The 22967-nt window shown below is 44.9% G+C and overlaps 1 protein-coding gene across 8 annotated transcripts in view; it reads right to left on the bottom strand.

Moving 5' to 3' along the window:
- The window catches only part of bicc1b (BicC family RNA binding protein 1b), a 54143-nt gene that overhangs the window by 13066 nt on the left and 18110 nt on the right, over positions 1-22967 (bottom strand). For all 8 annotated transcript variants that reach the window (XM_027009398.2, XM_027009393.2, XM_027009394.2 and 5 more), the window contains exons 3-11: positions 21001-21070; positions 10614-10693; positions 8649-8807; positions 7368-7421; positions 4785-4973; positions 3673-3924; positions 2442-2573; positions 495-705; positions 1-109 (exon numbers count right to left, since the gene is read on the bottom strand). The exon at positions 1-109 is cut by the window's left edge and continues 32 nt beyond it. In XM_027009398.2, the coding sequence (XP_026865199.2) occupies positions 1-109; positions 495-705; positions 2442-2573; positions 3673-3924; positions 4785-4973; positions 7368-7421; positions 8649-8807; positions 10614-10693; positions 21001-21070 (1256 nt within the window). The remainder of the gene's footprint in view (positions 110-494; positions 706-2441; positions 2574-3672; positions 3925-4784; positions 4974-7367; positions 7422-8648; positions 8808-10613; positions 10694-21000; positions 21071-22967) is intronic.

Below are 22967 nucleotides of genomic sequence, written 5' to 3'. Positions count from 1 at the left end.
ACTGCAGACGAGGGAGCATGTAGGGGGCTGATGGAGCTATTGAGGGCGTTGAGAAGAGAGTTGGGGGTGGTCGGAGCACTCAGAGAGGAGGCCGTTGGCCCCAGCAGCCCTGAAGGAGCGGCAGAGGGCAGAACCGTCAGTCCTACCGTATCTTTTCATCACAAGGACAAGAATGCACCACTTGCTGATAAATTACAACACCACACTGAAGTGAACATGAGGTTCTTACCAAATGGGTTCGTTATTCACCACCAAAACCATTATATTGATGAGTAAGAGTTGGTCAGTATATTTAACCTTGATACCAGTTTTTCAAGGAAGTGTACACTTACAAAACCATTTCATAATATGCTGAGCATACCCGACCTGGTATGAACAAATATATCAAAGCTTGACAACATTTCTAAATTAATAAATACATACATACATTCAATACATAGTATCATAAGCAGCACAAGTCCACGTGTCGGGGGGGAAACACAAGCCTCTCTTACCCAGGCTGGTGAGGCCCAATCCGGCTGAGGTGAGGATGTCCAGGCCCACGGGGCAGCTGAGAGGTGGGGCGGGGACAGCTGGAGGACTGCAGGTGGAGGTGGAGGAGGAGGTGGTACACATTGACACCCCACTGCACTCCAGCCTCAGGAGGTACCTCCTGGCTTCATACATGTTAAGAGCATTCCTCTCCACACTCTTCACTATCACTGACTAGATTGGGCAGAGGGGCAGAAGAAAAGAGAGAGAGAGAGAGAGAGAGAGAGAGAGAGAGCACAAAATGCAAAGTAGGCACCACTTTTGCAATTTGTTCCCCTTCTGATATTTTCTTTGATAACTGAATACAGTGGTATGTGTAATACTGAAAATTATTAGAATTTAGAATTTCTACTAAACCTGTACAATATGGAAAAAAATGTACATTACAATAAAGAGAGATGGTGGGTTTCACTTGAATGGAACTGAACAGAATCTGAACAGACAAGTAAACGCCACACTGTACTGCACAGGGGAGGAAAGCAGTAAGATCGCCCCCTACTGTTTGCATTGTGCCACAATCGTAATTTAATTTAAAGAACTAATTTGCGAATAGGACTAAAATATTGATAATAGCCATTTTACCTGATATCATATAATAAAATTGATCAAAAGGGAATATGGGGGGGTGAATGTTTTTAACTGGGGGGATGGCAGCTCCTCACATGCCCCCTCAAATCAATACATTAAAACCATTCTTGCAAATCCTTGTGACAGTAAAATATAAGCCTCCATTATATGTTCAGCACATTTATTTCTGCTTGGTGGATTGTGTAAACACTGAGATTTATTAAACACCCGCAGATCACTCAGTCGGAAAGTCTAAAATTGGTTATAATGTCCAACACAAATAAAAGCAAGTGATTTATTGTGGAACTCACTTAGGTATTGCATCCTTCTGCAAGATTAATATTGAAAAAGGCCAATACTGTCATACCAACTAACAAACTATATATTATGAAGTGTACTTTTTCCCCCCTTGGTTTTTTCTCTGGTTGGTTAAGGTACGCTCCAGGTTTACTTACTTTGCCTTCTGTTAAATTCAAGGCTTCTTGTCCGAACTTAGTTGTTTGTATGCTGTTAGATGTATTGTGCACTTCTAGGCATCAGCAGTGATCCCTGTATTTCTACAGTATTCTAGTTCATCGGTATGTTGGACTCTAACCTACTCTACTGTACTAGGATGTATTCTTTGTGGAAATGACAAAATACTTTTGTAAATCACTCTGGATAAATATGTCTGCTAAATGCGGTAAATGTAAATGTAAATGTAAATGTACTGTTAACTGACTAAAGGCATCAGCTAGTGAAGGCCTAAGTGTGTGTTTGGGAGAGCTTTATTTGTGTGACTGAATTTACCAATCAATGATAACTAAGGATCTTATATGAGTGCCTTTAATTACCACGTGGGACTGAGAGCACACGTCCGATGCCGACATGGGCATTTTTTTATAAATGCTGCTTTCACAGTAAAAAGCCCCATTAAAATGAAAGAGCAACTCGTACTGAGGAAGCCCAAGGCCAACTGGAGAACTGGAGAAGAGGAGAAGAGGAGAAGTATGCTCTGAAAAGGAAGGATGGAGATTTATGTTCTGTTTGACAGGTTAGAGTGGTGCCTTCTAGTTAAAAACACAAGATCCTGTTTCCCCATGACTGTGAGCAAGGACATGAAAATGAATACTGCAAAAGTCCCCACATCCCGTACCATAAACCGCACACACAAATCCTACAAGCGCCATGGCGTGCGGTTTGTTAAAATGGTCCGACCACACCTCGAGAAGTGCCAGTCCGCCAGGCACCTTCACGGATTTGATTCCTGAGTTATAGGCGAGGGTATAATGTTATAGGGCTTTTGTGATTCTCGGAGTGGTTGGAGGAGATGTGGTGGTGGGGGGGGGCGGGGGGATTTGTACCTTGCTGGGCTGTTTGGGTTTGGGCTTGATGCTGATAAACACATCCAACTGCTCCATGAGGGAGGCGATGCACTGTGGATCTACGGTGACGTCCTCTTTGATATCAAACATCAGAACCAGCGGCAGGCAGCCCTATGACACACACACACACACACACACACACACACACACACACACACAGAGCAGAGGCAGACAGTAAGAGAGAGAGTTTCAGCACAGGTTTAAGTCATTCAGTTCCTCAAGCTTTAAGCACCTCAAGTGTTATTTGGCCAAAGTCCTAAAGCAGCAAAGCCACAGTTCTTGTACTGCTGCCCGTTTCCTTGCGGATGTGCTGAAAGGACAAACAGCAGGTACATGTGGGAGGAAAGGCCACTCTGGTACTGCTCGGAAGATTCTAGAACCTCGCAACGAACCCTGCATGCTCATTCATGTGAAAGGCTTCCTGAACCAGGAGCAGACATTACCACTCCCGGAAAACCCAGCACAGTTTGCTTGTCCCAAACACACAATTGTAGTCTGACTGTAGTCAGGCCTGCAGTTAGTTACCAGTGTGGGTAGGTAAGTGTGGCAGAGCAGAGAAATCCCCAAACTGCACTGGACTTGTAGGTGGACACCCGTGTTCTAAACACAGACGTGACAGTGAATTATTCCAAGTGGGCTGACTGCGTTTCATTTTGCTCACGTGTGTTTGAATGCGATCCTGTGGTGCCGTGGTCAGCCCACATGGTTTTGAGCGGGCTAGCTCTCGGGCGGGACAGACCGTCTGCCTCTCCTAGCCAGAGCACATAGCTATGGAGGGGTGAAATATCTCTGCATGGTAATTAGTTTACTTTGCCATGGAGCGTGGGAGCAGGGGGGTTAAAATCTGGATTAAGGATCCTGTGTTTATGTGGGTCCCCTTTTTTGTCTCCATCACTGCCACCACACTTCCAGTCTACAATGACCCGCCCCCCCACTCGCCTTATTCGTGATATCTGGCTAGAGGGCCACAGATTTGAGAAAGACCTCCATGACAAGAATGGGTCAGTGCTGACTTGCTGTTCTCTATTATGGCTTGAGGGAAGAATGTGGGGACACACACACACACACACACACACAGGAAAATAAAACAAAAAATGAGGAACAAGGCAGACAGCAAGGAAAATAAACAGCAAAAGGAAGGAAAAATTAGGACCAAACAGACAGGAGGGAAGTGGAGAGGAGATGACAGAGTGAATACCAAAACGCTCACCATGAGGTACTGGCGCGCCAGGCACACAGAGTCGATGGTGCCCTGGATGTAGACGGTGGACTTCTTCTGGGGGCAGTTGGGGTCGGGGAAATGGACCTGGGCACCAGTGCGCTGCATGACGTGCTTGACGTTGCTGCCGTTGCGGCCCATCATGGACAGGTGGTGCTGGGGTGCGATGTCCAGCTGCGTGCTCACCGTGATGGCGCTGGCCAGGCTGCCAGCCAGGTGCTCCAGCAGCACGGCCGTGCCCCTCTGCAATGCGACCACCACAACACGCACGAGACAAGCTCAGTCAGACGCAGCTGCTCAGACACGGGACCAGGCTGGGGCTGTATCCATGGGGCAACACAGTGCTGGGTTGCTTTTGGGTGTGCACGTGGAAACCGACACCTAGTCTGCATTTTTCATTCTGCTCCAGTTGAGCCAGGTAATTGCATGCTGCAGAATGCTGATTCCCTGTAGTTTTAGGAAATGGAGCGCAACAAAAACATGGACTGGATGGCGGTCCTCAAGGACCGAACCGAAAGGTCTAGAAACAGACGGAGAACAGCACAGATTTTTGGTGGGTGGGGTTGCTGTTGTAAGGAGAAGCGAGAGGAGGAAGTTGGACTCATGGGGGACTCCTCCATTTGTCCCCACAGTGGTGTGTGGCCCCACCATAGAACTCACCACATACCAGGCACAGTCGGTGGCCTGTGGGGGGAGCTGGAGCCCCTCCCCCTGGTAGGCGGGGCCTGGAGTCCAGGGAGAGGGAGCGGATACTGGAAAGCCAAGCAGGCGCCAGGCTCACTGCAGCCACAGCAGGAGAGGCCAGAGGCGCGCTCCAGTGGATTCCAGTCAGTGTGGGCTCCACCCACTTTCTAATGGGGTTCAGGAGGACTACAGATCACGTACGTCCTACAAGCCTGAACCCCAACCTAACCACTTTTCCATCTGAAACTCATGAGTACATCTGCAGCTTTTAGCTTAATAAGAGCAACACAGGAATGTCTGGGGAAGTATACTGTGGAACTGTGCACTGTCAGTAAATGTGTGTGTGTGTGTGTGTGTGTGTGTGTGTGTGTGTGTGTGTGTGTGTGTGTGTGTGTGTGTGTGTGTGTGTGTGTGCCCACCTTTACAGCAGCGACATTGTTCTGTGAGCCCCTCACAACTCCTGTAGCCCCGTAGAGTCGAGATCGCTGTTTGAAGGCTACAGAGATGTTGTAGGTCTGTGAGATGTGCTGGATGGCTGGAGAACTGGGGTCAGGGTTCAGCTGGACTATGACAGGAAGCTCAAACATCAACACCAGGGGGAGCAACTCCTGAAAGACAACAAGCCCATCTCATTTGGCTGGTGACCCCTGACCCAAACCTTCCACCTAGCTTAAGTACTACTGTAGGTCGCAGGTTCAGCCAGAGGAAACCAGGTCAGCATACCAGGGTACCAACCTGGTTCCATTATTTGGGAAGTGAGGCCTCAGGAGTGTTCTGACAGCATATCGACGGGAATTGCCTGAACCACACTCGAAACAACCATGTTTGGCCCGTGAGGCCATTGAGGGGGGAACATTCATGAGCATAAAAAACCCCGAAGCCTTGCGAGATTTGCCGAAGGTTTTTCACTGTGGTCAGGTCTGCACATGATGGAAGACCCCAGAGAGACTCGTTCCTGAGCAAGCACATCCTAAACAAAAACCTCGCTCCGAATTAGCATCCCTCCTGCATGATCTCGGGTCTTCATAGTCCCGGGAAAGACTGCCGTACCAAACTGAAATGCTAAATAAGAGCAACCAGAGCCTTAAAAAGATTGAAACATGAATAAACGCAGCTCTAAACAGTCCCATATGCTGCCGGTCCGGTGCTTCTCCTTGGAATTCTGTACTAAAGGCCCAAATGAAAGGCATTCTGAGTCCCTTCAGATGTGGTAACGGAAGGAACTCCACTTTAAACTGGGACTGTGCCATTGGGCCGAGCTCAGCCACGCAGCTGGGCAGACAGTCAAGGGCACAGTGCTGAGGTTTCAAGAGTACAGAATTTGTGCATCTCAGCTAATGAATTGGCCCCTGGTCTGTGGTCTCTGAGCATCTGTGATCCACGCGCTCATTCAGACTGAGCTGCTGTAATCAGCTTGTGTTTGCCTTGATTGCGTTAATAAATGTTTTGAAGGGGAACATCACACTTGGTGGGGTGGCACTAGTCATCTGTGCTTCCATTTGACCCAGTAGAATCAATAACTGCTGTGTTTTTATTTGCCTACACATTTGCTTAAGCAACAGTGTTAAGGGAGTTTACAACAGCTGGGGAAGGAACTACATGAAGAATGTGAGGCTAATTTGTAAACAGTCTGAACTCACTGAAACATTAAGCACTGAAGAAACTGTTTACCTCTGAACACACAAAACTGGAGTATAAGACACACACTTTTGTTTCAACTTTGCTCATTAGAGTCCAAAAGGCAAATAGAAGGAAGAAAATTCTTCTCACGAACGTAACTTCCCAGGTGCTAATTAATATTAATACAGAAGTCTGGCATCACATCAAAAGAGAAAGAAAACTCCTGCTTAAACAGGTTGGTCAGTGCACTCCATCTTTCTCCATGCTGTCTTATAGGCATCAGAAGAAAAGTTGGAAAACTGGAGTGAGGCACTCATTCAAGCAAAGAGAGGAAACGGGAAGAGGAGGAATGATCAGGGGTGGTCAGGCATGGAATTTCCAGTACTAGCGGTCACGCGAGAAAGAGGGAGAGAGATGAGGGGGATTAGAGAGAGAGAGAGAGAGAGAGAGAGCGATAGAGCGATAGAGCAAGCATATTTCTCCTCCCAAGGATAAATTTCACCCACACTACTTTGCTTATACTTTATGAATTAGATGCTGCACTCAAGCAGACTTGCTACCTTGAAAGTGCTCATTTTTACAAATTGCTTTATAGCACACTGCTGAAGGCTTGTGTTCGCTGTCTTAATTGGGGCTGTTTCTGTGCAGATCCTTGAGAAAGCCGACCTGCTCTGCTTGTGCTTGTTTTTCTTGGGCGCCTGTGCTGGGGAAGCACGTGTGAAGGACCCTGGCAGGCATGTAACCCAAGGAGAGAGGTCGGCCAGAGCCAAACTGAACCAGGGAAGCAGCAGCCACCCAGACAAACAGCCCAGGACACCACCCAGCCCCCACCCCGCCTCCACCCAGCCCCCACCCCGCCTCCACCCGGCCCCCACCTCACTCTGTTTGATGGCATATGTTTCACATCAGCTCTTTTTCCACGCCCTTTACATCCACCATAACCAGTCCCCTTGTAGAGAAAAGCCCAGAGAAAGATGACCAATGTGCTCCAGTGGTCTGCACCATCTAGCAGGCTCAGGCTGGGATTATGCAAGCATTGCCAGCAGAGGGCGGCATTTCAAAGTCTCCATACGGCATCTTTAAGTAAAAACATTCTTTCCCTTCACTCACAGAAGACGACAGTAGCTCTGCCTTGAGAAGGTTGGTGGGACACCAATTTGGAATAACTTATCCATTATTCAAGAAAAATAAAAAAGTTAACAAGCACATCTCTGTTGACACACTCAGGATTAACAGCCTCCACATCCCACCAGTCATGTCCTAAGCAGAGCAGCTGGCTGAAGAACCAGTCCAAAGCATACAATAGGATCTTAAGCAACAGGGCACAGGTCTTAATAAGCAGCAGTAAAGAATTTACAGGCCGCTCTCTGCGTTTTATTTACCCTGATCCTGGCTCGCGCTGCCTCCACTCCCCCCGGCTGGCCGGCGATGGACACCTACGGAGACGGAGACAAAAGAGTCGCATTACCAAACACACGCTTGGTCCCGCCGGCGCTGAGGGAAGCAAACAAACAGAACTCTGGGGTCTCCTCCAGCCTCGATTCAATGTAAGCCGTTATCTAATAGCCAGAGGCGGGTGTAACTCGGCAAAAATAATACCATTAAGGCATTTGACGAAACTGGAGACATGGATCAAGATGCCTGACATTCCTCAGTTCGAGTTCTGCTGGTGCGATGATAACGGAATGCTGTATTCCTTGAAATTACATAACTGATAGCACCACCGCCAAATGTTATCATCCATGCACCACCAGGAGCCCAGAACCTTCTCCGACCATAATCAGCGGTGTGTGAAAAGACTCGACTGGCACTGGACATTTCTTCATCTCTCTCCGTCTGGCTCTCATCTACCTGTGGATAAGCAGTTGGCCCTCTCTGCCTTAAGAGTGTGCCCACACCAGGCCTCAGCCATACCATGCCACGCCACTGCTCGGTTTCCACGTGTGTTAGAGTTAGGGTTATTGAATCACATCCAATGACTGTGACATCCAATTGTGGGAGCCTGACTCTTGTCATCTCTCTCTTTCTCCCTCTCTTTCAACCTCGTAGTCTTAGCTTGTACCTATGTTTCTTGGTAGGCACATTTATAAGTGTTCAGTTAACCACTGCAATCCGTCTGTTGGTGTGCATGATTCATTAGCCATCTTGTACCCACTAACATCTTATAATCATTAGTCCATTTCTGATCACTGACCACTGCTGTTTTGCTAAAACATTCTCAACACAACATTAATGTTCGATAGTGGCACAGATGTGTGTGTTAATCTGTGTGTGTTAAGGGTTTTATCAGAGTCAGCAACTTTGCTGGGTTTACCTGTGTCATTCGAGACAAAAAAGGTCCAGGCAGAAGTGGCTTTATGCTCAAAAACAGACGTTGTAATCTATATTGATTAATGAAAGACTACAGAATGGCTAATGGTTGTGTATAGAAACAGATGGGCTACAGGCCAACTATACCAGGTGTCACTAATGAAGGTGCATTTCTACTAAAGAAACTGCTCATTGTAGCTGTTTAATATCACTCAGAACAAACAGGCTTCACTAAACAGAGACACCTGAAGGGGTTCAGTGAAACAGCAGACGCTAAGTCTCGCTTCCTCTGATAGCCATACAAGCGAAATGCCACACGTGCCTGCGTGCGTCTGCGTGAGCTGAGTTCATACCTGGTTGCTCTTCTCTGCCTGGTTGTTGCGGTTGGAGTCTGGAAAGTGTATGTGGCAGCCTGTGTCCTCCATCACCTTCTTGATGTTGTTGCCCCCTTTCCCAATGACATGCGAGTGCTCAGTGTGTGACACATCCATCTTCAGGGTCACGCGATTACTCTGTTGCAGCCAGCACAGAATGAACATTCAGTGGAGCAGCTGTTATGGCCCAGTGATAACACCATTAAAGCTGTCACGGAGGTGGTGATATAGTTCTGTTAGCTCCACGTGAGCCACCGTTTCCGCATGATGGCCAGTGTTTGGCCAACCTTCGTTCTCCTCTACAGGCTGCATCCCCTTATACTGAGTGGTCTAAAGATCTCCCTGTCCTTCACGTCAGCCACCCACAGCTGTTTGGGATAGATGCATGTTGTAGGCGGCTGGCCCTTGTTGTCATTCTATTAGAAACATCCAGCTAGTGCATGCCGGACCTCCTTTATCTTCTGAGATTTATGTCGTGAAGTTTGATCGGAACTGTGCTTCGATGATGATCTAGGATCTAGGATCTAGTTTCCAATTAGTAAACAAGAGTATAGTCAAGATTTCGGTGATAATAGTTGCTCCTAAACCAGTCTTAGTGCCCAACCCTCGAACGAGGAGACCCAGAAGTGTTGGCTGATCTCTCGCTGATTGACCACACCGGCTATTCTCCAGTTGTGAAGGAATGTCCTCAGGATGCTAGTATGCTGGCCCTCCCCCTGCGCTGGCCTACTTAACCACTGAGTGACTACACTCGCCCATCTATTGGCCAGTGGAACACAAATGGGCATGGCTCTGGCCAAGACAGCCTTGTCCAGGGTTAATGACTAAAGTTTCTATGGTATGTTCCCTTCTACTCTACAGTACATAGGCCAGACTGTGCATGCAAGAGTCATGTGCCAAAATACCAGAACATCATGAAACCATCTAACACTAGAAGATTTCAGAATACCAGTGATCCTAATGATCCATGTGTTTATATTATGTAGAGTGTCTTAAAGAATGATGCTTAAATGCACATTATGACATGGCGTTATAACATGACATTATGACTTGACGTTATGACGTGACATTATGACATGACTTTATGACATGATGTCATGGCATGACGTCACGACGACATTACAAAATGACATTATGACATGACGTTATGATGTGACGTTATGATGTGACTATGACATGAGGTTATAGCATGACGTTATGACGTGACATTATGACATGGTATTATAACATGACATTATGACGTTATCACATGACATTATGACATGACATTATAACATGGCATTATAACATGACATTATGATGTGACATTATGAAGTGACATTATGACATGACATTATAACATGACAGTATGACTTGAAATAATGACGTGACATTATGACATAAAATTTTGACATGATGTTATGATGTGACATTATGACATGGTTATGGTGTGACATTATAACATGACATTATGACGTAACATTATAACATGACATTATGACATGATGTTATGAAGTGATATGACATGACATTATAACATGACATTATGACGTGACATTATGACAAAGTCTGAGTAGAAACGCAGACGTAGAAAGAGGAGTGGAAGGTTCTCCAGTACTCTTAATTTATCAGTCGCTTTGTAAATTGCCAAGGTATATAATCATCGATAGACTGCTAATGAAAGTAATTTCATACATTAGGTGAAATTTTCCTTTTTCTTTTAAGGTTTTCCTGCTGAAGGGTGTGGCAATCAGCTGATACCTGTTGCTTAATGGGAACCTCATAGGTCAATATAGGATAAAAACATTTACTTGGTCCAAAAATATTGGTAGTATATCAAAATAATGCAATAGGTCGTAACTAAGTCACGCAGAGACCTCCAGTGGTTAAAATTAGTAGAACCCATAAAAAGGCTCCAAACAGCAGTCCATGTTCAGGGTAATGTTTGAAAGAAGAAGGACTCACCTTAGTATCAAGGACAGACATGATCTTCTCTTTGGCCTCCTTCACATTATCCCTTTTCCCACTCACTTTGATATGCGGGTCTGCAAGGAAGGAGCACAACAGGAAGCATCAGCGACTGTACCACGCCATCTTCCTGTTGATTGTCCTAGCATTTACCTATCATATCACCACGCATCTCATCATACAAAAAAGTGATCCAAAAACAACATAATAATCCCAGCCTTCAGTACTGAAGACAGAGAGGAAAAGTTCTAAAAGTTGTTTGGCACAGAGTGCTGCAAAAAACACAGAGTTCCACTTCTGCATCAAGACAGGCTGCATTCGTGTCATGCCAGACAGTTCTTCCCCTAAATCATCTCAGCACGCCACCCCCCAGCCTCCCTGTGCTGCTAAAATTCCACAAAAATAATGATTTACCCAAACATTTTAATGCTTGCACATAAACCTACACTGAGGAACTATATCTGGCTGTGTTCTGCCACTGCTTGTGGGCTTGTGAGTGTTTATCAGTGCTCAGTAATATTTGCTGATAGATGCTCATGTCTTCTACTAGCCCTCGTAGAAAATGGAAAGGATTCAAGTCACAAGAACCACCACCAAAATCAACCCACAAGAGCAGGATAAACGCATAGCAACAATAAAATGCTAAACAGTCATGCATACAAGAGCGGAAAGACAGTCCGTGTGCAGCTAGCTGCCACTGACCTTACACTTGAACTGCATGTAACGTGACCATTCTCTGCGGTTGAACCCAAGTGCTCACGGAAGGTTCCTCTGTTTGTACTGTGGTGTTGGGAAGAACTTGCTGCCAGAGAAAGCAGCAGCACAATCGCGTACAGAAGGATGGTTTGGTATTAACATGCTCACCCGATGTGGCGTAAAAGAAGCTGGATTACTCAAATGATTAGGCTCTCTTCCACCCTCATCCGCGCCTCAGACATGAGTGGCACAGCCTTGGACCAGGCAATGGAAAGTGGTTAATTTGACTAACTAATTTAGTACTTACTGTAGGGCATTATTTATGCTTTTTAACAAACTCTAGCACTTATTGTTTATAGCACTTATCATTGTTTAAGATAGCCCTTATGTATTTGGCACTTCTAGCTATCAGCATTCATCCCTGTATTCTACAGTTTTTGAGTTCATTGGTATGTTTAATTCTAACCTACTATACTGTACTTGGATATATTCTATGAATAAATGACAAAGCACTTTTGTACGTCGCTCTGGATAAGAGCGTCTGCTAAATGCCGTAAATGTAAATGTAAATGTAAATGGTTAGTTGGCTTCTACAATTACTGAAAGAAAGCATTCCTAGACAGTATCCCAGGGCACCAACCAGCCTGTCCAATTACACATGTCAGTCTCAGTATCTGCCTTTTCTACTTTTGCCGATTGCCATAATATCCCTGGACTTCACTTCAGGATCTGTAATCTTACAAACGCCCATTAGTTAGTGGTGAGAAACTTTTAGTGAGCCCTTCGGAATTGTATGGAATTTCTGGATGAAAAGCTCCCAATATGTGATTTAAAAAAATAATAATTTGTAGTACTATGTCAAGGTAATTGTTGGAAAATGTATGTGAGCCCTGTTATTTAGTAATTGGTGGAGCCTTAACCAAAAACTTCCTCTAGCTAATGAGACTTGTAGTGTGGTGGGGAGGTATTCTGGACCCTTTCTCTGTACAAAACCCTTCCAGTTCATGTACAGTTTGGGGATGTCTTGCTTAAACAGCTGTCCATTTTAGTGTGCATGAGGTTAGGATTCTGACCTGGCCATTCCAAAATATGGAATTTTTCTGTGCAAGCCTCCCTGTTATTTGGATCTTATCATATGATGCTCTTTGGTGTGTTTTAGCTCGCAAGCTTCATATTCTGCTGTGGAGTTTCCTGATACAACTTGTAATGCGTCGTTCCCTCAGTGTCTGTAAGTTGTCCAGGCCCTGGAGTGGCACCCATAACGCTGTTCCTCCTCCTCCACCAGGCTTCGCAGTCGGGATGAAGTTTTCAAATGAATGTAGGCCTAATGCCTCCAAACATAACACCACATATGTTAGCAAAAAGCCTTTGTCTCCAATGTTGTCTCATTTTACAGAACATGGGTCCCATAATGCTCTGGAAACATGAGATGGGAACCAATGTGGTTTTATTTACATTTTTGGGGCACCCAAAAATCACACATACATAGCGAGAGCTAGAACCTGTCTGTCTGTCTAACTAACTATATACCTATATAGATGTGTCGTATATGGTACTGTATATACCTCGTTACAATACCAAACACAACAGATTTTTCTCTGGGGTGGGGGGAGGATGGGGGGAGTTATTGTCTGAATGTTCACTGCAAACAAATAGCAAACAAACATGCAAACATATACGTCTATGTATGTATATACCTATGTATGTATGTGTGTGTGTGTGTGTGTGTGTGTGTGTGTGTGTGTGTGTGTGTGTGTGTGTGTGTGTGTGAATTTGTAGCTATGTAGGTTTCCCCTCACTCCATATCCTGCTTTCTTATTGGTTGCAGCTAGCTAACCTGGTCGCAACACGCTACAGACCTGGACTTGCCAACAGGTCCAGATATTTAGCCTACTGGATATTATTTGGGTCTCTGTGACCGATTGGTAAGTCTCTTGGGTCGTGAGTCTTTGTACAGTTTACATATAGCAATAAAGAGCCAATTTTCGAGCTTTGAGCAAACGCCAATTTGCCTCTGATCTGGAGTTTTTCTTGACCACTTCCAACACCTGTCGGCCAGCGGGAAATCCGGGCTAAAATCGGGCAGTGTGAACTCAGCATAAGAGGCTAACAGCCTCATCAGTCTGGGCCTGAGCACTTGGTTCCATTTAATGTGGCCTACTAGGACTTGTTAGGAAATTAACAGCACGAGGGGGAGGGGCATATTTGGCTATAAGCAAATCAGAAACTGCTCGTTTAAATGGCAACTGTGTAGGCCAATTAGAAAATGTGTACTGCTGTCATGTCTGTTGTGCGCTCCGGACAGACTGAAAAACCAGCTCCTGCCATGGCACAGCCTGTTTAAGGAATGTGCCTCCACTGCTCTTTGATTTGTCCTTTCTTTATCGATACTGCCAAGCCTGAAAAGCTTTTTGCAATGTTGAGACATTTTCCCCACTGTTTTAAGTTTCCATTCAAATCCTTCCCATCGACCTTTTTGTTCAAAGTATTCAATGTAAAGCATTTTCTCAAGTCTACAACTGGCACTGGGGTGTGTGTGGTGTGTGTGTTTGGCTGTGTGCTTGTTTGACACAGCTGGAAAACTGCCTGCAAGTGCCCCACACGAGACCAGATCCCTCTACGCACTCCCCAGCCCCACTGTTCAACTTCAGCCTTTAAAATTAGGCACATCTGGAGGTCTTAATACACTACCCCCCCTCCTCGACTCCACCACCCCCACAGCTGCCTTTGATAAGTGTAAATGATGGCATGAGGCACATCTGTCCAAATAAGATCCATGGAAAGTTTATTTCGGCTAATTCCAGACACATCGTTGGAATGTGTGTGTGTGGGGGGGGGCGCAAGGCAACAGACTGACGCATTACTTACATGGAGCCACTCACACCCACACATCAGGGCCGGACCATGGACTAGAGTTCCGGCTGCTAGCACTGCACGGAAAAGGGGAGAGGAATGGGAAGTAGGACTGTTACTTAATGCCCCATAGGGGACGCTGTGTGCTGCACGGAACATCCCATAGTAGGAACGCCATAGGGGACGCTGTTTGCTACACGGAACATGCCATAGTCGGAACACCATAGGAGACGCTGTGTTCTACACGGAACGTGCCATAGTAGGAACGCCATAGGAGACGCTGTGTGCTACACGGTACATGCCATAGTCGGAACGCCATAGGGAACGCTGTGTGCTACACAGTGCGTGCCATAGTCGGAACACCATAGGAGACTCTGTGTGCTACATGGTACGTGCCATAGTCGGAACGCCATAGGGGACGCTGTGTGCTACACAGAATGTGCCATAGTCGGAACGCTATAGAAGATGCTGTGTGCTACACGGAATGTGCCATAGTCCGAACGCCATAGAAGACGCTGTGTGCTACATGGAACGTGCCATAGTAGGAACGCCATAGGAGATGCTGTGTGCTACACAGAACGTGCCATAGTCGGAACACCATAGGAGACGCTGTGTGCTACACGGAACGTACCATAGTTGGATAGCCATAGGAAACGCTGTGTGCTACACAGTATGTTCCATAGTCGGAACGCCATAGGAGACACTGTGTGCTACACAGTATGTTCCATTGTTGGAACGCCATAGGAAACGCTGTGCGTTACATGGAACGTGCGATAGTTGGAATGCCATACGAGACACTGTGTGCTACACGGTACGTGCCATAATCGGAATGCCATAGGAGATGCTGTGTGTTACACGGTACGTGCCATAATCGGAACGCCATAGGAGACGCTGTGTGCTACACGATTGGTGCCATAGTCGGGTGGCAGGGTTTTACTGGTTCTCAGGCGTTCTGCGTAGAGGTCCATGGAGGATTATAGCATTTGCAGAGAGAGCAGCTAATCCTCACAGTGCCACTGCTGGCAGTGTATAGGGAAAACAGCAAGGAAACATAGACTCATGCATAAACACACACACACACACACACACACACACACACACACACACACACACACAGCTGTGGAAAGAGTGAACGAGCCAGTGGCTGTTAACAATGTGTAGTGAAGTGAGGTTTGGAATGTGGTTTACAAAGTGTATCCACATACTGAAAAACAAAAGGTTTGCGCATGTGTGCATGGGTTAGTGAGTTGGACAGTTCCAAAGTCCTTCCACTAACACAAATGTTGTTTCACCACTAGATGGCATTTTTCTACTTTAACCTTTATTGCCCTGGGCTATGTGGGGGTCCTTAGTAGGCAGCCAGCCATGTACATACACTTCTGTAACATGATGCATAGAGGAACTTGCTCTATAATTGGTCCAACAGGAAAACGCATTACTTTACATCTAATACTTACTGCATTGCCAGATTTTTAAAAAAATGCTTACGGCATGTGACCAAACAGCTTCTCACAAGCTTTGGACAACTCAACGCAGGATGTAGTCAAACCCAGTCACGCATGCTATCAGAATCCACAACAGTATTGCACTCTTCCTTCTTCCATTCCACTCGAGGGGCAAAACTAGACCCACGATTGATTGAGCACAGTTTACGACAGCTCTGTCTTCCTCTGAGGACTTGGGTCACTCGCAGGCAATACTCAGCTGCAACAAGATTGCTATGACACCATACGAACACAGATGCGGTAGTGAAATCTTCGAGTACGCTAGTTCTTCCGAGTCCACAAAGCTCGCGCGGTACCATCACCTCCATATGAGGACACGACCAAAGAAGGCTTGAGTAACACTGAAGGACTCCGAGTGAGACAACCGAGGCTTCCTGTGATCCTTCCCCCGGAGACGCTCGATGTTTATTGTACTTTGTCTCTTGTAAAATGCCACAGAGTCACGTGATTTCAGATTTTCTGCCCTGCTCTTAATAGACACCATGTCTCAATAAACACAGCACTGAATTGGGCTGGTCACCATGTCTCTTATGCGATGAGTACTATAGCCTGTGGCCATAATGAGATCTGGCACTAAAGATGGTAATTATGACTACCCTCTACATTTAAAGGGAAGATTTAGTTTGCACAAAATGGAACAATAAAGACATGTTTCCAGATCATGATTTCCAAATCATCCACATCTGGGATGATCGTTCACATCCTATGAGGCATAGGACATGAAGGATCTCAGTTGGAAACAAGTGATGTCATGAACCCATTACTTCAGCCTCATGTGTTGGTTTTTACAGTGCTTACTTGCCTTCTGATAAATCATATCACTTCTACATTCTTTTTCTGTTATGAGAAATGGTTACACAGAACAACACAGGTTCCTTTTTACTATGCATAAAATCCGTAGAAGGACCCCATTGCGAAATTCCAGTGTCTTTGCCATCTGTTGTCACAGTAATGCTTCATTCCCTACTGCTTGGCACCCCTTATTACTCAACTTAGGGAGCAATTTATCCTCTCAGGCATAAACAAGAGCAAGGCAACTGTCTCAAAAAAAAAAGGACCAAAGATCTCCATTAAAAGTGAAGGACCTTAAATCTAACAGACCTGTCCATCCTGTGGCATAGCAGACCGCTGTGGCCCGGCAGCCTAGCAGGTCACCATGGAAACGGATGACTGGCGTGCTGGCCAAGCAGAGCTGCAGGGAATGGTGTGCTCTTGACTTGTTTTTCCAGCTGCTGCACTCCTGTCCTGAGACCCAGGCAGCTGGGGGCCGTGCCCCTCCCCTCCCCCTATCACCCAATCACAAGCCCTGATTTATCTGCAGCATCAAATTGGATTGGCCCATTATTAGTAGAGGGGGGAGAGAGAGGGAGAGGTTGACTTCCATTCTGGCCTTATGATTGAGCTGAAGATGAGCTTTGGGTATTGTCAAAGCCTATAACCAGCTCCAATTGGGCTTGGGTGATTGTTTTACTTGTAATGTTTTGCATGAACTTGGCATAATTTGCATTTGGAAGATCCCAACTTGTAAAATGAAGTAGGGAATTTCCAGGGAGGGTTTAATGAGGAAATCTAGGTGCCAGGAGCTCCTAGGGATTGACTAATGAGAGCTAATAAATAATTATGTAAGATTTCTGTGTCATAATTACATATTATGGAATTTAATAATTCCTGATGATACTAGTAACCAAGGGATACTATGAATTCATTCATTCTAATCTTACTTCCACATGAAGCCAAAATGTTTTCATTACACAGTTTCCTAAACAGAACACCTAAATACGGTTTGCACCTGGCCAATGGATCTGGGAGAAGTAACCTTCCTCCTAACCTTCAGTCTGTCTTACCCCATGTCTTAAACCTGGCATGTGGATTAACATGTTGTTGTGTTCCATTTTGAGCAGTGGAAGGGCAGTGGAAGCTCACTGGTTATGGTGCTGGACTAGTAGTCAGAAGGCTGCTGGTTCAAGTTCTGCCACTGTTGGGCCCCTGAGCAAGACCCTTAACCCTCATTTACTCAAGTGGTGTTCAGTTATAATTGTAAGTTTCTTTGAATAAAAGTAAGTAAATCACTGAACTCAAAGAGTGTCTCAGAAAATTACTCTGGACCCTGAAAGACATGCTGATGTTCATAAAGCTTGAACATGTCCAGCCAACCATGTCCAGCTAATTTTAGACACTGAGTGTAACACTTAGATTGAGTCCCAAAAGCAAGTCGATACACATACATTACACGCTGGCACAATAGAGGATTAAGGAAGCATAAACAAAGAGCATGCTAACAGTAGGTTTATGAAGTTCAAGGAGAGCACTTTCTCCAAATGCTTATTTTTGTCATGTCTTTTTTACATTAAGGCCTTTTGGGTATTGGATGGAGCTTTATAGGTTCAAACGAGAGAAACATTCAGGATGCAAGACGAGAAAGCCCAGCATTACCCAGCGTCACCTAGGAGCATGTGCATAAATGATCCACGTAAGACTGCAGCTGGCAGTGGTTTCACTTCAACTCGTATGTGCATATTTTAAAAGGACATCTGATAGTCTGATAGTGTTTGCATGTTTTAAGGGACTGACTAATTCAAACACTGCTAGCACTGTGGAGACTTTAAGGAGCCTGTCTCTTCTCCGTAGAGGCCCAGTAACCAGGGGCCACAAACTCGAGCGCTATCAGTCATCAGAGATCACAGACAGCAGCCTTGTTTGTTGCATAAGTAAAACTAACCATTTTTGTAAGGGTTTGCTATCTTACAATATCAAACAATACCAAACTATATTTTTGTATATATTAACCAGCTTTCAAGTGAAACACAAACTAATCACTAACCATTTTCATTGCACTGCTGGAAACTCTTGTCTTTACACCTTGGATAGCAGCACACACCAGTAATAAACACCACGTCAAAGCTATTGGCCTGGGGAGTGTTTTGTTCCAGATGCAATATGCTAAAAGGTCAATGCTAAATGCTGTAATGGGCTTCAGAAAGGCTCAAAACAAGCCCTGCAGGAAACTGTGGGCGCCCCAGGGGACACCCATGAGCGACACCATGCCTGGCGCGGTCTACATGTCTGTGGACCCGCATATGTTTTCCATCTTTAATTAGCCAAGATGCTTGCTGCATGCTGTCACTAGATAACGGAAAGTGATTATGTAAGGATTTTTTGGTGAGAGAGGCCAGTGCCCAGGGCGGACAGCCAAAACAAGCAAGCAAGCAAGCGGTGGAATTTGAATGGCCTTTGACTTTGCCGTGACCTCCCGCGTGCTGATTGTTTGAGTGTACGAACTTAAACGGCCGGTTCAGATTTTAGGAAACTAACGTGAGCTGTGTTTGGGAGTGATTAACAGTGTTGTGAACAGGCCGCTGGCCTCTGTGGACATATAGGTGTAATAGCAGGTGCTTGAATAGCTGTGTCATGCCTGATGTGATTGGAAACTGCAGCAGAAATTTTGCACTTTTCTGACTTATTCTTACATGATTTGTCTGATTAATAGTCATAATAGAACAACTAACAGGGCTTTACCCCAGCATATCGCAATATACTGTAGGAAAGTGCACAGACAGTTGAAACCAATGCCAGTTGTTGCAAAATAATAAAGGTCGTCTTAGTCCCAGTAATTGCAGCTAATGCTCAGGACCAGTCAGGCTGTTCATCTAAACATAAAGTCCCCAAAGTAGCACAGTGTCATCTACTGTAAACTGAATAACATCGGATCTGAATGTGTTTTGAATTCTGAAACCTCAAGTATACTCTGTGCTTTCTTCATGATAGCCATTACAAAACATTTCCACCACAAAGATGCCTGAAATTGAATACTACAAAAAGATCCCATTAGACTGTAGTGCCAAGGAGATTCTGCTGAAGTTTAGTTTATTTCCTTCTGTGTTTTATAAAATAGCTTGATAAGATGCATTCCTGTGACCATATTAGTCTGATATTATCAGCACTACATTGGCTGACTTTACGGTTAGTACCTGAGTGAACTTTTCCCTATTATGAACCGTAACTCCTACTATGACTGTTGCTACAGGGGGTAGAACATTTTTAATCAAATTCCCCCATCTCTGGAATAATCTCAGCTTGGAATAGTCTCAGTTTAAGTCTAGGGTGAAATGTTACTTGTATAGTCACAAGGTGAACTCATTTCCAAAAGCTTAGGTAAATGGTACAGATCTTGGGTTTGGGCTTAGAGAATGAAGGTAAACTGAGACGTTGGTGCTGCCAAGCTGCTGCTCTCATGCATTCACCCAGGTTTGTTGTTGATGTTTCAGACACCCCTCATGCCTGTGTTTCCTCTGAGCCCTCTCTCGTTAGCTAAGATCTTATAGCTCTGCCACACTCTCTTGTGTACTCCATTAATCTTATATATCTGTCTTGTGCATTCCAAACAGATCTAACTATCTGTTGTTCTTGTTTGCCAAGCAGCCCGTCCTTTCCAGCTCGGCCCTGAAGGACAGCTCCAGCACACATTCCTTCCAGGCCTGAATGACCACATTGGTGCCACTGACCCTCCAGCTGTGCCTGACGGGATCATCTACATGTACCACTGACCCTCCTGATGAGATGAAAAGCTGTGTCTGGGTTTCAGAGAAGACTTTAGTGAGACAGTCTATCACCACCTCACTCAACTTCCCTTCTACATGTTTCCTGTGCACATCCAGACTAAAACTACACAGGGGTTCTCACTGTTTAATCTGAACACTTCTACCTAATGTGACTATGCTACTTAGATTCCTTAGCCACTGTATATTTAATTAGTTATTTCTTACCTCATATTAACTTTTTTTCTTAGGATTTCTTAACTACTCAACAATGATCTATTAAATATCAAAGTTCTTAACTATTAAAGTTATTTCTCAACTCAACCTTATTGCAGAAAAAAACTAACAATTTTATTGATTTGGCTTGCTCACAAGGGGGCTGGACCAGGGGTCTCTGTAAAGCTGTAAAACGAGATATCCATTTATCCATTTGCATATCCATTTGAATTAGAATTTCAATTGAATTTAAATTGACGTGGAAATGACTGAGCAATGCATGACCGATATGTAGGTCTGAAGCACAATCACATTGTATTACTATTCTTATGGGGGGTGTCCATTAAACTCTGTATTACTCTAACTTCTCTGCCACATCGTAAACCAAACCTTACCTTACTGAACATATGAACATTTAAAAAATGCAAAAGAAATTTTCTTATGCCGGTTAGCAAAATATTCCCACAACCTCTGAATTCTGATGTTTTCCAGTTATTGTGATATTTGGACATTTCAACACAACTCAAACTCACCCACTCAGTGGAACACCTAAGATGAGGGAAGCAGACATGTTCTTACCTTTCTTAGACTTCGCTCCTATCTTCAGCTTCGAAGGCCATGCGATCTGAGTTTTGGTCTCCTCCATGACCTATTCAAAAAAGACCATAAACAAATACTGATAAATCCATCATGTAAACACTTTTAACTCCATTGGTTCATTGATTCAGGGGTAGCAGCAGAGTGGAATCCCTCATAAAACTTCAACGTGACTTTGCAGCACCCAGCTGTCATGCTTGAGCAGGCTAAACTGACGTTTAAACTGACGTTTAGAACGTGTAAGTGAAATAACACGATGAGATTATGACAGCTTTCAACATATTCCAAGCACACTTACACTTCCAACACACTCAGTAACTGCACACTAAAAACAAATACACTTTTGAATCAAAAGTTTAGTTTCAAACCTCATGCTTCTGCCCTCTTTACATCGACACATTTCAAATGTGTTAGAAGTTTAGGCAGTGCACTGGACATGTGTTTGTGCACTGGACCTGTGTATGTGCACTAGACTTGTTTGTGCACTGGACCTGTGTATCTGCACTGGATCTGTGTTTATGCACTGAACCTGTGTATGTCTACTGGACCTGTGTATGTGCACTGGACCTATTTGTGCACTGGACCTGCGTTTGCGCACTGGATCAGTGTTTGTCCACTTGACCTGCATTTGTTCCCTGGACCTGTTTGTGCACCGGACCTATGTTTGTACACTGGACATGTGTTTGTACACTGGACATATGTTTGTGCACTGGACCTGTGGTGGTGCACTGGACCTGTGTTTGGAGCATTTCAGACACAGCCTAATATTTTTAACTAAAATTCAGATTAGTTGTTGCCCTGTAATCTGAGAAACCTATGCTGTGTTTAGAATGATGGTCCACATTTGAACCACTTGACCTCTGCCGTTTGAATAAAAGACAGTAAAGACCACGGCCACTTATGAGGCGATTAATAACAAACCAATAATAACCCATAGTGCCACGAAAGAGCCAAGAGAAAGAACATTTGCTTCTGGAGATTTCTGGCTCCCATTTTAAATGACATTTAAAAAGAAAAGATCCGGAACCAAAACTGCTCAAGTATTTTTCCCTTGAAATGAAAAGGAAGAATTCTCTTCTCATTCGCTTAAAAAACGAAAATATTCATATTTGCATTGGGGTGCTCCACACCTTTCCACCCCCTAAATGCTCAGACTGTAGCACTTGCGTGTTGCCTCGATTCCTGACTGGAGTTACATCACCCTGCTTCACTCAGGTAGCTATTAAGTTATTTACTTAGCTGACATGCTAATAAATTCTGCCCTAGATCTATTGGTTAAAAAAATATATAGCATTTTTTGTTATGCCACTGCAGTGGTGAAAGCTGACAGGGCCAGCAGTGGATGCAATGGATCAGTATCACCCAGTAACATATGTGAGGGTGAAACAGGGAAGCGTCCCCCAATTAAAGCAATCTGAGCTGAAACATTTACAGTACAAAAAACCTGCTCAGTTCCTTTCTGGAAACTAGGGATTTATTAGAGGGTGGGGAGAAAAAAATATTACATATTTTCAGCATTACAAATGCAGAATAAAAAAGCCCAGGGCAACCAGACAGGGCTGTTTCATATGTAGGCAACAGAAATTGTAAGAGGGTTTGGGTGAAGTTCAGTGGCTTCACATCCACCCAAAGATGTGTCATGCCACTGAACGTGCTTTAACCAGGCCAGTGTGGACTCGAAAGGTGTGGTGTTTTGACACCTATTTCCAATGGCAGGACCTCCTCCAGGTTCCTGCACCGTCAAACGACTACGGCAGCACCCAAACTGTGCAACAATCCATCCACACAAACGGTGGACGCAGTATCTGATGTAACACTGTTTTCACTGCTGTAATAGCCAGGAAGCTCATCAGACAGCAGCAGAGCGGCCTGAGCTCAGTGATGTAACCTCAGTCTGGGTTCTTCATGGGACTCGGAGCAGAAGACTTCTGTGTGTTGTGCGCTTCTGA

Source organism: Electrophorus electricus, chromosome 14 (genome assembly GCF_013358815.1).
Source record: "Electrophorus electricus isolate fEleEle1 chromosome 14, fEleEle1.pri, whole genome shotgun sequence".
Lineage (NCBI taxonomy): Eukaryota > Metazoa > Chordata > Actinopteri > Gymnotiformes > Gymnotidae > Electrophorus > Electrophorus electricus.
The sequence above is the reverse complement of the archived record's forward strand: the minus strand, read 5'-3'. Positions and strand labels throughout refer to the sequence as shown.